General features: G+C 38.2%; 2 protein-coding genes and 1 long non-coding RNA gene across 3 annotated transcripts; 2 read left to right on the top strand and 1 right to left on the bottom strand.

Annotated features, from left to right (window-relative positions):
* The first annotated feature begins 7,789 nt into the window (after nt 1-7,789).
* Nucleotides 7,790-11,237, top strand: LOC103702071 (probable mitochondrial adenine nucleotide transporter BTL3). Its single transcript, XM_008784358.4, has 4 exons — nt 7,790-8,409; nt 9,321-9,624; nt 10,042-10,464; nt 10,947-11,237. Exons 1-4 carry the CDS (start codon nt 7,976-7,978, stop codon nt 11,013-11,015), a joined length of 1,230 nt encoding a protein of 409 aa, XP_008782580.4. The 5' UTR covers nt 7,790-7,975; the 3' UTR covers nt 11,016-11,237.
* A 40-nt stretch (nt 11,238-11,277) lies between these two features.
* On the bottom strand, nt 11,278-14,171 carry LOC103702031 (zinc transporter 10-like). Its single transcript, XM_008784312.4, has 3 exons — nt 13,583-14,171; nt 11,984-12,133; nt 11,278-11,890 (listed from the first exon to the last, which is right to left on the bottom strand). Exons 1-3 carry the CDS (start codon nt 14,135-14,137, stop codon nt 11,585-11,587), a joined length of 1,011 nt encoding a protein of 336 aa, XP_008782534.2. The 5' UTR covers nt 14,138-14,171; the 3' UTR covers nt 11,278-11,584.
* Nucleotides 14,172-14,868: 697 nt separating this feature from the next.
* LOC120111790 lies at nt 14,869-16,660 on the top strand. The gene is made up of 3 exons (XR_005513190.1): nt 14,869-15,193; nt 15,744-15,796; nt 16,478-16,660. It is a non-coding gene; the product is annotated as an uncharacterized LOC120111790 (long non-coding RNA).
* The last annotated feature ends 925 nt before the right edge of the window (nt 16,661-17,585 follow it).

Genomic DNA, 17,585 nt, shown 5'->3' on the forward strand with positions numbered 1-17,585 from the left:
AAAGAATGTTACATAGTATTGCATAGTAAAGTATAATATAATATAATATAATATTACATATTATTACATTTTAATATATTATTATTTTGTACAATATTATTATAATATAGTATAATATAATATTGAATACTATAGAATAACAATATAACATAATATACTATGATATGATATAATTTATTAGTACAATATTACTACAATATAATATAATTATGACATAATATAATATTATATTAGATAATAATATTATGATATAATATAATAATATAATAATATAATTTAATAGATTAGAATCTAAACTAATAATAGATTGCAATATAATAGATTATGTTATATTCTTGTATAACATTATTATATTATTATTAAATTGTATTATTGTAATACAATAATATTATATTATATTATATTATATGTTTATATCATAATAATATAACATTATTATAATATAATCGTATAATATAATATATCTTGTTATTTTAATAATAGATGATGATGATATATTATATTATCATAACATAACTATTATTTTAATAATAATATAATATTATGATTGTAATAATGTCATTATGCTTATAATATAATATAAAAATAGATTATATTATAATTATATATTACTACAATAATATAATATATTATTGTATTATAATATATATAAAAATATAATTTAATATTTTTATTAATTTATTATTATATTATATTTATAGTCTAATAATATATTATGATATGATATAATATAAAATGTAATTATGAGATTTGTAGGTAGGCATTTTGGTCATTAGAAAAATTTTATTAAAATCAAAACAGCTTTCCGACGTTGGCTAGAAAATACTTTTGGAGAGCTCCAAAATAGAGCTTTTTTTAAATAGACTTTTTCAGCTTTCAAACAGAGCTAAAACTGCTTGATATTTTATCAAGCACCACTATAAGTGCTTTCTAGCCCACTAAAAGCTTTGCTAAATGGGGTCTTATTGATCATCCATAAAAGTTGTCCTTTTGTAAGTATACCAGATAATTTTTTACTTATCGGTTCATTTCTCTTTTTTCCATCGTGAAGGCGGTAGGCCTATAAACTAATTTTATCAAAAAAATTCAACTTTGTTTCAAGAATGAGCGGTTCAAATGAAGGTTCTACTTTGTCATGTTCCTTTGCTGGGTTCTTCTAATTTATGCTTGAGGAGTTTGTCAAGGTAGAACGAATTCAATTTTCTGTTTACTCATTTGGATTATAATGAATGTTGTTCTAATTTTATCATAATTTGAGTCATTTTTGCTCAATTTAAATCAAAGATTTCCAAAGCCGGCTCTTGCTAAGCAAGTCAGTTCACAATAAGAATGTTGATAAATTGCAACAATATCATATGTTGCAATTATCAGAATGCAAGTAACCGTTGATGCATAAAAATGTCGGATCAGAAATGAGCAGCACTAGTTTGCCAATCATATAAGCCGGCAGTTTTATGTACATGTATATCCACAATGGCCTGTCCAGAACTCTTAATATTGACAGAGAAAAATCACTTTTTATGAATCCAAGTAAATTCCTTAAGCTTACCATGTATTCTTTGATAAAATTTAAAATACGATTGCATATATTTTACTTGACTGTAATGTCAGACGTTGGAATTCCAAGTTTCATTCTATTTATGCAGCTCAAGTGTACCATACATGATTGAATCTTACGGAACCTTTGTATTGCTAAAAAAACTTCACACTGTGTTGATGTTTACAACAACATTTAAGGCTGGGTCGGGTTGACTTATGATCCGACCCAACTTGATCCGTTTTGGAGGACCTATGAGGTCGGATCGAATTCTAAAATTTGAAACGTTCTATTTTCTAGGTCAGGCTTAGATTTATTGAATTCAGACTCGATCCGACTCAGTTAAAATTTAAATAATTTTGGATTTTCAATCTTATGACCCGATCCGATTTGAATCTATAAAATTAGTTATTTGTAGAAACAAAAAGGATTGCATTATTATAAAAATAATTAATAGAGCTGCTGATGACTAAACACCCGAACATAACAGAAAAATTGTAACATATATAGCACACTAATTAACAAAACAGTACCAGAAATATCAGATACTAAAGGTCCTTGTAAGCCAGCTTTTAAGGCATATGTGGCAGCCCAATGCGCCACTTGATTCTTTATGCTGGAGGTGCGAGAGGCTCGAATTGCAAAACAAGACTACGTCCAACACAAAATATCCTGCATAGAGATAATAGCCATTGAATCCCCCTCGATCCAAATCTGCGAAGCTTGGAACTTCATTATAGCACATTTAAAACCTTCTCGCAATCCCAGTAACTTTGCGTATGGAACAAAACATTGAGGGAGGGGGCGTCCAGCCACCCACATCAGCCAGCTTGAATGATCTCATAGGATAAATCTTGCTGTTGCTGTCAAACCTCTTATGGCTCCATCAAAATTCAGTTTCAAGACACCAAGGGGACTTGAAAACCAGGAGAAGGGCCAACAAGTTCTATAATATTTTTCCAGTTCGTTGACTGTGTATGAACATAAACTTGAGCACTAGGGGAATCATCATTCAGCAAGTAACACAAAATATTCCTTCCCATTATTCATATATTCGCTGATGATGAAACCTCACATGTTGGCATGTCCCCACAGTTTACGAGGATGAGTACAATAAAAGTGCTAGCCTTTGATTTTGGAATAATAATTGTTATCACTACAATAATAGCTGTCATCTAATATAAATTTTTCCGTCAAGACCCAAATCCGAACTGGACCCAAATCGGATCCGAATTTATTGGATTGGGTCCGGGTTATACATGGACCCAACTAGATCTGAATGATCCGTTGGTTCAAAAATTGTAACCATGGACCCGATCCGACCAGACCTGATCTTCTATTAGGTTGTATCTTGGTCCAATATTAGGACCTAAACAAGAAATCAGATTGGGTCAAGGTCACTCATGACCTGGTCTGACCCGACCCATTTGCGTTCCTAGCTGGATTCCATTTTGATATTATCTACATCTGGAATGAAGGTTAGTTTGATGTATCGATACTTAGTACGTCCCCCGGACCATATATTGGTTCAACCAATACAGTACATCAGTACATATTTATATGGTTTACCATATAATTTAACTAAATCTCAATCCTAAACTAATTATGATTGGCTACAAGAATGCTTTCCTCTCTTTGGAACTGTACTTTCTAAAAGATGTAGCAGCATCGAGTTTTTATTTCTAGTTCATCTTATATGATTTTTGGTCTATCTCAACTCTCTTTCTCTTATATACATATCAAATTACTCTTTTATATTGGTACATCTCTCGGGTTGTAACGTACATGTCTAAGTTATTTAAGTTATGTTTCTTTTAATTTATCTTTAATTGGTATCATCTCTACTTTTCTTTGGATGACTTCATTCCTTGTTTTATTTTTCCTTGAATAATTATTTCCATCTCAACATTTTTATTTTCGTCACACTCTTGTGTGCATATTATTTTCTAACTGCCGAACATTCCATACCATAAAGCATACTTAATCATGCCCGTCCTATAAAATTCTTCCTTCAACTTAACAGATATCCTTCAATCACATAATATCCCAGCTGTGCTTCTCTATTTTATCTGGCCTACTTTAAGTCTATAGATAACAGAGTTTTCACTCTCTCCTTTCTTATGATTATTGGGAGTTTTATGATTCTTGGATTTCACTCCACCTTCATCGTTATTTTTAATTTTACTAAAAGTACATTTAATATATTTCGTCTTGGTCATATTTAACCTACTATGTCACCTGTTGATAATATACTTATTAATAATGAACTTAAAAATATTTTTATTTAGTGAAAATGGTGAACTGCTGATCACTCTTTCACCATAACTATAATTTTCCACCTGAATATTAGGTTGGTGATCATTCCTCTCTTGTAATCTAGGTTCAATTCTTGGTTTGTATTATCCCCATTCCCCCAACGTTCACTCCAAATATGAGCAATAATTCCCTCGATTGAAAATCTAAAATAGGAGTCTCTATCTAGTCCATATATTTATATATCCGGTGAGGCTTCATCCCTAGTTTCATAGTTTTTATTGTTAGTAGTACCAGCAGCAACAGCAATACCAGTAGCAGTAGCTATCTTTCCATTCCTTGTGATTGAACTTGGATAGAATACACATAAATTATTGTTGGGATGGAAGATCTTTAACCTCCCTGCAGTGCATGTATATTCTAGCAATGCACCAGCCTTCATGCATATAGACTCGGATCAGATAAGTTGATAACAGCCATTTTCTCTATCATGATGGCATATATATAATAAATTTTAAAGCTTAAATTATATGGGGGTATTGACATTTCTTGAAACATTGATCCAATAATGTAACGCACATGCAAAGCATATAAAGGCAAATGCATTCTTATTTGATTACAACCATTTTTATTTTTTATGTAATTCATAGATATTTTACTCGGGTCTTTGGAGGTATGCTCCTTCATTCTCTTGGAGCAACAATAAAGCTATAAATAGTAGTAATTATAAAAGTAGGAAAATCTCGAATTAGATCCAAAATTGACGGGTTGGCGTGAGCTTATCCATGCGATTATGCACTCTTCAAATAGGAATCAATTTTCTGGCCTAACTTTCACAAATAGGTACAAAAGCTTCTACAATCGCACCCTCTCAGCTAATTCGCAAGGGTCAGTATGGAGGTCCCACCTCAGGGCTAGCTACATGTTATTGCAAGGCGACAATGATTCCTTTCACGAGCTTCTCGATTTGAAAGAGATACCTGATATGAGATGCTTGTTTAGTTGTGTCCACATCGCACATTTTGCTTTCTAAAACAGCCAAAACGTATATTATCACAACTACCATCTATTTAACTCCAATCCACGTTCCATGAGAACTCTCTCAATTTCTCTTCATAAGACTGCGAGAGAACGAGTCAACAATTTATGCCTAACAACTAGTTACTAATATGTAGCTGTTGCATGATGGTAGCATGCACAGTTACAATCTTAATGAGAGGCTGGATATCGGGATGTTGATGCATTACATGGACCTTAAAATGGATAGAAAAGCTTGCATGAATCACACCATCACATAAGACAAATGTGTCCAACTTTCATATTAGTCATTGCACATTTGTGAATGCTAGGCGCGTTTGTCACGCTCTGTGGTTAGATTGGCCGGCTTTTCAAACTTAGATCACTAGCCGAGCATCGGTGTCATGCTGATCCCAACGGCATGATTCATATTAGATTTCTCAAAAGTAAATTTAATAAAATTCTGAACTCCATTCAAATATTCTTTGTTGGATCTCGACTTATTTATCTAACTTTTGTCCATGCTATTAGAATACTGGTTGTAATGCAGCTTATCTAAAAAGAAACGACAAAATTAGTGACCAAGTGAAAAAGTGGAGGATAAGGAATATACAAATTCACCAAACATACTAGCCATTGATATCTCAAAGATTTAAATTTAATTATTTTTAATTATTTTTATAATATTTAACTTATATGCTTCAAGCTAAATGCAGGTAGTTGTTACATGGTTCATTCACGATAAATTCATCTATGGTAACTTTTGTTTATTGTTCTATGATTAACTATGCAGCCACTTTTGAGACACTAGGTCATGCAATTAGCAAGACATGATCACTGAACGTATGAGGATTCTTAGCTGGGTTTCGGCAATTTAGTTAAAGAAGAGTCTTCATGTCTCGTGACACAAGAAGACAATCAGCAATTCAAGCCCATATGGTGGATACCTTGGAGTACTGTGGTCTCTTGTTGTTCCTGCTGTTGTATCATTCAAGAGATGATGCCTAATCATTTAAATGGAGCCAGGTGTATATACTTGGTTTTTGAGAGCTGGATTGTCCATGGGGTCTCGGAAAATGCAATAAATACATCCCATTCCAAATGAAATCAGATACTATCTCAATGATTCAATTTGATATTAACCATTTTATTGTCAATGGATAACTCGCATGTAATCATGAGTAAAACCCTTCTCTTTTTCTTTGGCGTAAAAGATCGAAAGACCAAAGCATCGCTTGTAGACACAAAAGCTAACTTGATTTTAAGATGTTGGATGCTAGAGCCATTTTGTGCTGTCAGATTAAGGGATTTTATTCTTGGCGACAAACAAGTTTGGTACCTGAGACATGTCTGAGAACTTTGCAAGGACTAATTTATTTATTGCATTAGGGTTTTCTAAAATTCTAGGCAAAAATTTAAGTAAAGGCGAGACTCAAGCGAAGGTCTTTTGGAAACGTGTGAAACATCCACCCCCTATAGAAATTGTTTGCAAAAAATAGGACATAATAGGCAGTAAGAAAGATTGAAGATAAGACACACCACAGTTTCATAGTCTTAATTAATCATGATACTAAAAACCGCTTTCTTATTTGATTTTTACTAATTTTAGAAAAATAGAATATTAGGGCATCAAGCAATAACTCAAAAAGAAAATATTCTGGAAATAGAAAATTACTAGCGTAGAGGAAGACCGGTTGAGATCCGCAACGAAAGAGGCAGTCGATCAAAGAAGGGCGTTCGGTTGGATCTTTGAAGAACACCGCAGATTGGCGGTAAATACGGGCAATGAGAAGGAGGAGAAAGAGAAGGAAGTTAGCAAAGGAGGAGGAGGCGATGAAGAGGGGGAGGAGGAGAAGGAGATTTGCGCGAAGAGGCGGAGGCGAAGCTCGACGAGTTAGTCGATCGATTTGGGTGCTAGAGAGGAAAGGGGGCTGAAAGGAGGATGATAGGAATGCTGGGTCGGTCGGTCGATCGATTTGGAGAGATATATGGAATCCGATGACGTTTATAAGCGTCGTCTTCTTGTTAGCTTTGGACGATGCTTATTCGCATTGTCTTATTATTTGTTCCTAACGACACTTACCAAAAAGCATTGAAAAATCCTTTTTCTTCACTTTCGATGCTTTGTACCGATACTAGTAAAAAGCGTCGGCAAATTTTGACGCGGTAACTAAATTATCGATACTTCTTTCTAGCATCAGCAAATCACAGTCGCGAAATTCTATTTTTTCTATAGTGTGGGCATCAAAGCATCCACAATCACGCCCCTCTCAGCTAATTCGCAAGGGTGAGTACTAGGTCCCACTTTAGGGCTACAAGGCGACAATGATTCCTTTCACGAGCTGATGTAGTTTCATGCTTCTAATTCTTCTCGATTTGAAAGAGATACCTGATATGACATGCTTGTTTGCGTCCATTTTTTTTGGGCACAATGTTTGTGCGCATGGCACATTCTGCTTTCTGAAACAGCCGAAACGTTCCATAAGAACTCTCTCAATTTCCCCTCATAAGACTGCGAGAGAACGACTCAACAATTTCGCATCTTAATGAGAGGTTGGATATCGGGATGTTGATGCACTGCATGGACCATAAAATGGATATAAAAGCTTGCATGAATCACACCATCACGTAAGACAAATGTGTCCAACTTTCACACTAGTCGTTGCGCGCTTGTGCATGCAAGGCGCGTGCCACGCTGTGTGGTCGTTGAGCGCTTAGGTTGGCGGCTTTCCAAACTTTTGATCACTGGCCGAGCATGGGTGTCACGCCAAGGCACCAGAAAGGGCAATAGGGGTATGCCTCCATCGGCGACTACTACCTGTTTGGCCCCAGTCTTTAACATTCCGTGAGGACTCCTCTTTCCCCGCAAGAGAATTCGAGGCCATAAGCACCTCTGAACGAGGCACCATCCTCCACCACAGAACTAGGATTCCCTCATTTCTAATGCCCACCACAAAGCTATTGATTCAGTTGAGTTGCTCCTGCTGAACTCGCTTACACAAGTAGAAGAGCCAAGGACATCTCATCCCTTCTCGGGCGCGAGTCTCTGTCTTATTCAACGGACGCTTGTCTACTCTTATCCGGACGCCCCTTGCATAGGTGAAAGCTAGAGCTAGACGATTGCAGGGGAACCAATCTACTCTCCTTGTCTTCCCATTGGAGGATAGCATGCAATATTGTTTTCAATCCACAAACACTTTCCACAAATATTTTCCAGGCCTTGGCCTGGGAAAAGATGCTCCCCTCCTCATAGAACCCCCATATGATCTCTTCTTCCCAAACTTCTCCATCTCCCTCTTGGCTTCTGAGATTCTTCAGCCCGATGCTTCCAAAAGAGCCAGTTGTTTGGTAGAACTGAATTGTTTATTCCATTTTAGGACCCTTGCTAGTAGAGCATCAGTTCCCACGACTCTGCAATTGGCTTGTATCCCGAGGATTGGAAGCGTACCAAGTCACTTTGCGGATGCCAGTGAACAGAACGAAGAGGAGAAGTGCTGCAGTAAAAAATTGGCTTCTGAGGAAGGGAAAGCTAAAGGGAAGAATTCTTGGAATGATCTGCCTAAATTCCTCCTGGCAGGTGCAGTGTCCACAATCATTTCCAGGTCCATCTTCTTGTTCTTACACTATATTTTAAGGTTGTCAGTATTTGTAAGTTAATGAAACCTTATGGATGTTTGATGGATGGTGAGAAGTTTGAAATCCTTGCTGATCCATGTTAGGGTTGTGCACGGTTTAGAGTTATTTTTATAATTAAATTGATTTAAACTGCTTTCTTGACATTGAAACTGAAACCGAATCGGTCTATTAAAAAAAAAAATGTTCTAACAATCTAAAAAATTCGGTTCAGTTTATCAGATTGATGTTCAATAAGTTAGGCTATATAGATTGGGCAAGTTTAAATATAAAAATTTTAATTTATATAGAATTGATGTTCAATGAGCTAAACTAAATAAGTTGAATTAAGTCTAAGCATATATAGAAAAAATTAAAGTATATGTATACATAGTTTAAATTGGTTTTCTGAAAACTCAAATTCAAACGGAATCTCTTTTTTTTCGGCTCAAAATTTTATCAAACCAATACCAAATTAAAATTTAAAAAATCAATATAAACTGAATCAGAAAGACCGGGTTTAATTTAGGTTTACAGTTTGACCGATTTTTTACGCAGATCTATATTAAACTGCAGTTCTAAGGTGCATAGCAGAACAGGACTTTACAGAGTCAGCATTAGTATAGGTGGGGCCCCCAGGAAGACAGGATTCTTTTAGTATTATTGCGGCCGCTGCTGCCGCTGTTGTTACTCTTATCATCAATTATTATTATTATTAAGAGAAGGGCTCTTGTGGCGGGGGCCTAAAGCTCTACTCATTGGCAGAATTCAGGAAAACGATCCGAAGCACAAGATAACTTCAGAAAGATTTTCTAGTTAGAATTAATCAAACGATGTTCTTTTTATCCGACATTTTGAATTAGATCAATACTGACATCTACAAGCTCGTTGCTGCATTCAGGACATGCATTGCACCCTTGGAGAGGATAAAGCTGGAGTGCCTCGTCCATGGATCAAAGTATTCATGTGTGAAATTAATCAGATGGATCTGGGTTACTGAAGGATTCAGAGGATTTTGGAAGGGCAATGCTCTAAATCTCTTCCGCATGGTTCCCTTCAAATCAATCAACTTCATATGCTATGACATGTACCTGGCTCATCTCCTCAGCATCCCAGGAAAAGAAGGGATCAAAAATCATGATAGACTCATTGGTGGCGGTCTATCGGGTGTTCTTGCGACTGTGCTCTGCATACCCATTGACACGGTACGTATTTATTGCCATATAATTTATTCTCTGGTATTGGAGCTAGTAAAGCTTTCATTTGTTTAGACGATACCTTTTCTCTATATAGTTATTATTTGGGGTTGACTGCTTTGGTCATGAGGGTGTGCCGCTGCCATGAGACTGCTTTATAGATTGTTTCCAACTTCCAACGGTAAACTAAGGTTATATACCCTTTCGAAAAGTGCAAGTAGATCTTATTTTACGTATTGGAATTTATGGGTAACCAGTGTTTTTATGTTCAGCCGAAAACTGGATGATGGTTGGGCTGGAAAAACCTCAATGAGAGCTTTGAAGCTAATGGGTCTAGTCATGGACAGAATAACTCGAAACTGAATGGCTATTTGCTTTGCTTGCTTTTCTTGTGCATTCATCTTGAGATTATTAGGCTTTTGACAGATTCGAACAAGACTGGTCGCTCCAGGTGGCAAAGCTCTCGGAGGCGTGGCAGGGTGCTTCTGTCATATGGTACAGAAAGAGGGCTTCCTTTCCCTCTACAAGGGCCTTACTCCGGCGCTCTTAAGCATGGGTCCGGCCAGTGCTGTCTTTTATACGGTCTATGACATCCTCAAGAGTTCCTATCTCTCTCATAGGAAGAAGATGAGTGGAGATGAGACTGAATTAGGAGCTATAAGGACCTTAATTTACGGTGCCATCGCTGGGGCCTGTGCGGAGACAGTAACATACCCCTTGGAAGTCGTAAGGAGGCAGCTCCAGCTCCAACAGGCTACCAACTTGGGTCTGGCTTCAGTCTTCACTCAGCTGATGGAAAGAGATGGAGTCGGATCACTTTTTGCAGGCCTGTTTCCGAGCACGCTTCAGGTTCTGATCCTTCAGACTCTCTCATAATTCTTTTTTTTTGTTTTTGCTAGATGACTCATAATTCTCCAATGAAACATTTTGTACCGTAGTACGAAAGTTGCTTCTCATTAGCTAAATTAGATTTGCCAACCTGTTACTGTGTGCGTTCTCCTTAGATAATAAGTTACTCAATGGGCCTCTCTGCTCAAGCCCTGGGTCTGGAGGCTGAGACCCATTATACGGCCCGAATTTTTGAGTTTTTATTTATTACATGTATGAGTTTCACCTGTCCTAGAGCTTTTAGTATTACACCTTTGATATATACACACACACACACACATACATACATACATATACATGTATACACGTGTTTATACGTGTACGTATGTGTGTATACATGTATGTATGTGTAAAGATGTGTATATATATATATATATATTACTATTTGTTTGTCATCTCCATCATAATCATTTCTACTAATCAGTGGCCTTTTGTTTTAACAGGTATTGCCATCAGCAGCTTTCAGTTATTTCTTCTACGAGATGATGAAGTCAACTCTGAAAATCAACTAACTTCTTGCTCTTCTTGTGTAACATTCGTTTGTTTACCTTGTTACGCCTATTGATTGTTTGCAAAAACATTGCAGTGATTTTTTTTTCCTGATAATAAGGGAGGCCGTAAGCCACCCAAAGTTGCAGTGAAATTAGATGGTGTTAAAGATCATATTCGCCCATGCCAAGGTCAATACATGTCCTTCTCACCATCCAAAAGTATGCTTAATTATTCTCTGTCAATACATCATACTTGCAGGCGGAGTTTCCATTCCCTTTGTGCTTATATAACTGAACCCAATATTTAAAAATAAATTAACACTGTAATCATTTAGCGAAATACATATTCGATAGCGATCCATAGCTAAGCTAGCATGCCATGCATATAACAGCAGTTTTTAGTTCTCCCCTCCAAAAACCGCAGCATTTTTTTTTCTTTGATCGAACGGGAGGATCTACCACCCTGCTTTTATTACTAGAGGAAAAAAAAAAAAAGCAAATCTGTTCGACCAAATGCTGGAAGCCATGATCCGGCCCAGAAGGGAAATTTTAGGCCTGGGTCTTTCAAAAACCGCAGCATCGCGTATCCTTCATGCCCGTAAGGCCAAGAGAGACATGAGTCCGGCACCCAAGAAGAGGGCGATGTAGGAACCAACCCGGAGGGATGTGCTGCCGTTCTTGAGGCGGTCGAGGAAGTCGGCAGCGACCAAATCCACCAGCGCCATGTAGATCAGGATGCCTGCGGAGATCGAGTCCAGAAGGCCCTCCGCCGCCATGGCTGTCGGGCTGTCAGGATCGTAAAATGATGCCGCTGAGAGCCCCAGGCCGATCCCTCCAGGTGTTGTCAAGGCAAAGAAGCACGCCATCACCGCTTCCTTGAGACTGCTAAAACGAGCCTGCAGCAGATGATTACACACGAACAGAGGACCAGCTAAAACTATATATAAGTTGGTAGAGAATCTTAGCACGGTAATGACGATTAGTCTTACCTGAGAGATGTATGCTCCCAGCGCAAATCCCTCGAAGAACTGGTGGAAGGACAAGGCAGCTATTAGGGGCCTAATAGTGCATGGGTTTTGTGATACTCCCAAGGATAAGCCTATGGTCACTGAGTGCGAGACAATCCCAAGCTCCAGTATCTGAATAATATTAAAAAATCGGATTGTGAATATTAAAATGACAAATAACTTAGTTTAAGGATATGAGTTTGTCATTTATGATAATCACTGCTACGTAACATAATTCCGGCAGATTCAGGTCTTATTAGCTAGTGATGCTCAAAAGTTGAATCAGCTTCAGTCATTTTAAATTGAAATATTAGTAATTGGTTTACCTTGTTACATGTTAAACAAACAGAGCATTGATTACCTCCCACCCACCACTCCAATCCATTTTTTTTCCGGAGAAAAAAAAAAAAGAAGAAGAAATGAGCTTTGCATACTCGATGACTTCAACTTGATCTTGCCGCAATGTGTGCGTGTGCGATTTCTTCTTGCCACAGAAACAGGGTGACTCCCAACTTCATTCAGTGACTTAACATTTAAATACCACATTCGAAATAAATATTAAATTGCCCGATTCAGCTCTGGATCACTTTCATCAAATTTGTTTTTGGATCCTTTCTTAAAGGATGTAAGCATGTAACTGATTAAATTTGTATATGGTTATATTCGATCACAATGACTCAATATTCAATAATCAATTCAATAATTGTTAGCTTTCTTTTTTAAAAAAAAAAATCAATAATAATTAGGTCACCAACATGACTTTAACGCATATGCCATAGCACATGATTTTATGCATTATAAAGATGTAAAAGACATAACACTTGTACTTAAAAAAAAAAAAAGAAAAAGCGAAGAGATGATAATTTTCTAAAGAGTGAAAATGGTAATAAGTTAGGGAATGGAATTAACGTTGAATCTTCTCAACATTATAAATTTATACTACCTACCAAGCAAAGTAAAAAGTAATTACTAATTCACGGCCTATTTAGTATTGCTTTTATTTTTTGTTGTTGCCTTCAGGAAGCGAAGAAGACAAAAGAACTCGATTGAACACTAGATATGTACGGTGAAATATTTTTATTTTAAAAATCTAAAATTCTGATGAAAAGATATATTGTTTCTAAAAAAATGAAAATAAAAATTTAAAATAGCGAAAATTGTGTTCAGGTACTATTTTCAATATAATATTTTATAGATGTATAGAGAAACAAAACAGCCTGTTATTAATAGAATGTTTATCTATGCTCCGAACTTTTTATTTTCTGATGGAAAGGAGTTTAAGGCGCCATGAGCTCTTCAAGTCAAGCGATTTATTAACAGAAAAGTATATGCATCAGTATATAAGAAGGACTAAAATAACTGAGAACAAGAGTCTGAAAAAAAAAAGAAGAAGAGAGAAGTACAAGATTTGAGCATGAAAAAGACGGCAACTGCAAAAGTGAAGACAGAAGCCCCTGAACTAAAGAAGAGAAAAGATAAGCGCATGCAACATCCCATATTTGATCGGGCTGTATTAAGCCCATAAACCCTAACCCTTTGTGATACAAGTACAGCTCTGGAGTTAGTCGAGATTCACCGCACCTGAGATACGACGACGTGCCGCACGTGCGAAGATACCCCTCCGCCATCCACCTCCCCATGCGCCGCGGCGTGTGCGTGCACCCCGATGATGTGCATCGCGTCGTCGTTAAACTCGTCGCTCCCTGGTGAGGGTGACCAGACTCCAACCCTCTCCGCTTTCTGCTTCCCCTTCTCCGCCCCGTGCTTCCGCTCGTAGAACGTCGTTCCGATGAAGTCCAGCGCGAGCGTCCCGAGGGCGGCGACCATCGCCGCAAAGCCCGCGAATGGGAACTCAGTCCACGCCCGCGCTGGCATGGCGGCGTCCGCCAGCGACTCCTCCGCCTCGGGGAGCATGTGGACGAAGCCCGTCGCCAGGATCACGCCCGCTCCAAAGGCCTCGACGAAGGCGAACCCCCCACCGTCGGAGCGGAGGAACCGCTGTCGTCTCCCGGCGAGCGGAATCGCCACGCCGGCGATGCTGGCGACGAGGATCGCGGCGATCGCAACCAGTTTCAGGTGCATCGCCGCCTCTTCGTCACGGCATTCTCCATCGCCCGCCACCATGGGGACTTCCATAGCTTCTTCCTTTCTCCTTGAGATAAGAATATCGATAGATAAAACAAGGGGTAGAGGAAAGAAGTGGATGTCGTCATTTTGATCACAGAAAGGAAGGTTGAGCTCTGAGAATGTCGACACCTCCGTCGCCGCTCTCCAGAGAAGGTTGCTAAACGACGTTTTAGGCATCAAATTTTGTCTTCGTTTTTTTTTTTTAAATCCCTCCCCCGCCTCAGGTGAAAATGGTGGCCATTTTTAAACTTCACGGAATGCTGAGGGTAAGTTCTTCCCCTTGGACCCGTCGGTTAGATTTTTTTGGTTAAATAATGATTAAAAGTTTTTATACTTTAAAATATATATATATATATATATATATATATATATATATATATTAAAATGAGAGTTTGGCTTAGTTGGTGTGCGCGATGCCCTCTTTTCCTAGAGACACGACCTCTCTTCGCGACACGCTTTCTTCCTAGGGACACGATCTCCTTTTTGCGACCGACCTCACATCTGCTGGCTCTACTAATGTTTTTTCAAACTTTCTTATCAATTTTGACCATTGGATTGATTTTTAGTCACGTCTATCCCGAAAAAGCCTATAAATAGATCTCTACGAATTAGACAGAGAAGAATCGAAAGCAGAGAACTTTTATTCTTCCTTTCTACTCTTTTTCTTTCAATCAACGGGCTTGCTGCATACTGATTCTGGGTTCGAAGGCTTCATCCGTGCAAATCATTGAGGCAGAATGTGAGACCCTGGAACTGAGCTGGTCCAGTGGACCGGCAGCCCCAAGGTTTTGGCCTCACGTGCGTCGCACGTGAGGGGGCGTGAAGAAGGGGAGATCCGAAGAAGCCGGCATCTGGTTGTTTTTAGGGCTTCTCCTCCTCTCGTTGAAGCCATTGGAAGAGGAGCCGCAAACCCAAGTCCCTTCCTGGTTGGGGGTTCTTCTTCCTTGGGCTGCCGGCCGAGAGAGAGGGAGAGAGAGAAAGAGAGAGCCGAGCCATAGCACGGACGACCCTTTCCTCCTCTATTTGCCGCCAGAAAGAAGCCGTCGGACCATCGTCGGGGCCGAGGTAAGGACTCCCAATTTTCCTCCCTTCCTTTCGTGATGTTTAGCCATGATTTATTGTGGTTTTTGAGCCGATCAATCGCCGGAAATTGGGTTCAAAATGGGAGCTCTATTGGCCCGAGAACACTCGCCGCCGGCCGTGTTCGCTGCTGCTAGCCGCCGGGGGTGGTCGGTTTTGCTCCGCCACCTCCTGCCGCCGTCAAGGCCGGCCACCGTGGCCGCCTTTGGGATCGATCGAGGAGGGAAGAAGACGAAGAAGGGGGGTCACGGGCCCCTGTTTGGTCAAAGAAGAAAAGAAGAGACAAGTCGGGAGAAGAGGGAAAGAGAAGAAGAAAAAGAAAAGAAAAGAAAAGAAAAGAAAGAAAATGAAAAGAAAGAAAAAAAAGAAAAAAAAAAAGAGAAAGGGGGGTGGTTTACGGGTATGAACCCGAACCCAAACCCAAACTCAGGGTGCTAGGCACTTCTGCAGGGTCGGCCATGGGAAAATATTAAATTTAAGTTTTTATATACATTGTGATGAATTTTAAAAGAAAAATATGATTTTTGGATATTAGGTTCTGCGAGGAATTTGTGAGATTAATTGGATTTATTGGGAATTGCGTTTAATGTAAGTTATGAACTGCCTTCTCTAGACTCTTCATTTATATAATATTATTTTTGTATCAAATAAATTGTTAATGAATTTATATGTGATTTATGAATTTTACGAGATGATGATTTGAATGAAAATGGATATGTGAATTGGAATAACATTTTTTGGATATAATTACTGTTCTTGCATCGTATATGTATATTTAGATCGGATTATGATATATCTATTTGCTACAAAAGAATTTTGATGTTCATCAGATTTAGAACTCTCAGCCTGACTATGTTCTGGACCCTGCCAATTGGGGGTTATGCATTGGCAATTCTGGCCCCACCACAGGGTATAAGTGTGGTATTCTGGCCCACTCCGCAGGGTATAAGTGCGGTATTCTGTCCCATTCCGCAGGGTATAAGTGCGGTTCTGTTTCTGGCCTAGCCACAGGGTATAAGTGTGGTCGTAGTTAAAGGCTGATGAGATGAATGTGATTTGTTTCGAATCAGATTTATGATTATGTATATGGATATTTGAAAGATACATATTTCAATGAATTTGTGTTTGAAAATGAATTGATTATGTTATTATGTTGATTCATCGTAATTTGTGTTCATATTTTATGTTAGTATATGAATTGACTAGTTAAGGTGTTTATTACTTACTCGGCTGTCTAGTTCATTATACAATTTCTTGTTATTTTTGCAGATTCCGAGAACTAACCTATCAGGGATTTAAAATCGGAGAGCGACTAGAAGAACTGAAGCACAAGTTATCCTAGATTAGGCTTTATTTAAATTGATGTTTTATCTTTATTGTTCCGCTGCGTATTTAAAACTGTGAGACTATATAATTTGGATCAGTCAATGGAGTAAGATTGCATTTATTTCAGTTGAATTATTTTAGATATATATATATATATATATATATATATATATATATATATAATTGAGATGTTTGGTTAAGATGCTTTGCATGCTCGTGGAGAGAATTTCCTACTGGTGTGCGGCGGTTGGCGTGGACCCCCGGCTCGCAATCTCGGGCCGGGGGCGTGACACAGAAGAAACTTTGCGAGAGGCTGTTGTATCTTAGGAGTAGAACGCTATCCAAGCCTAATTTAATATAAGGCGACGAAATCTACTTCAAGGAAAGTGACCAACATACCACGTCTCAGCATCTCGGGTTCCATTTTTCCACTTTCTCTATTTATTTTCTTTAAGCCTATTACTACCTATTATTTGTTGAAGTAGAATATTTTAGATTTTAATTTTCCTGAGGCAGAATTCCCAACACCGCCATGGCGCCATCTTAATGAAGGCTGAATTAGATTCCAGATTTAACAAGTCGGATTCTATATTTTTGTAACTGCAACTAAGATGGTTTCTAACAGGCCATTGAATTCTAAGAAAATAGCAGCTGGCCAGAGAATTCTTGAAAAAAAGAAAAATCATCATCAAATTTAACGGCTATATCCGAGAACTCAGAGATACTATTCCTCTGTTTCGATGAGCTATCGACCATGCGCCAGTAGCCCATGGGTTATCGCTCCCTGGCTGTACCTTGCCGTGGTTGCGCAGCTCGCACACTCGTATAACGTGCAAATAGACTTCCCTGTTTCCGTAATCAAAGAGATTTCGGAGTAGGGATGAAAAGCAGGGGAATCGCCAATCCTATTTCATTGTTTGAGACTGCCAATGAGATGGGGAAAAAAGAAAAAAAAATTCTCTATTCTAATTTTTAATTTAGCTGCTCATATATTAGAATACACCATCTAATATTATTTTATTTTTAATTGATATTTTTATTTTTACTTTTT

This window comes from Phoenix dactylifera, chromosome 8 (assembly GCF_009389715.1).
Source record: "Phoenix dactylifera cultivar Barhee BC4 chromosome 8, palm_55x_up_171113_PBpolish2nd_filt_p, whole genome shotgun sequence".
Taxonomy (NCBI): domain Eukaryota; kingdom Viridiplantae; phylum Streptophyta; class Magnoliopsida; order Arecales; family Arecaceae; genus Phoenix; species Phoenix dactylifera.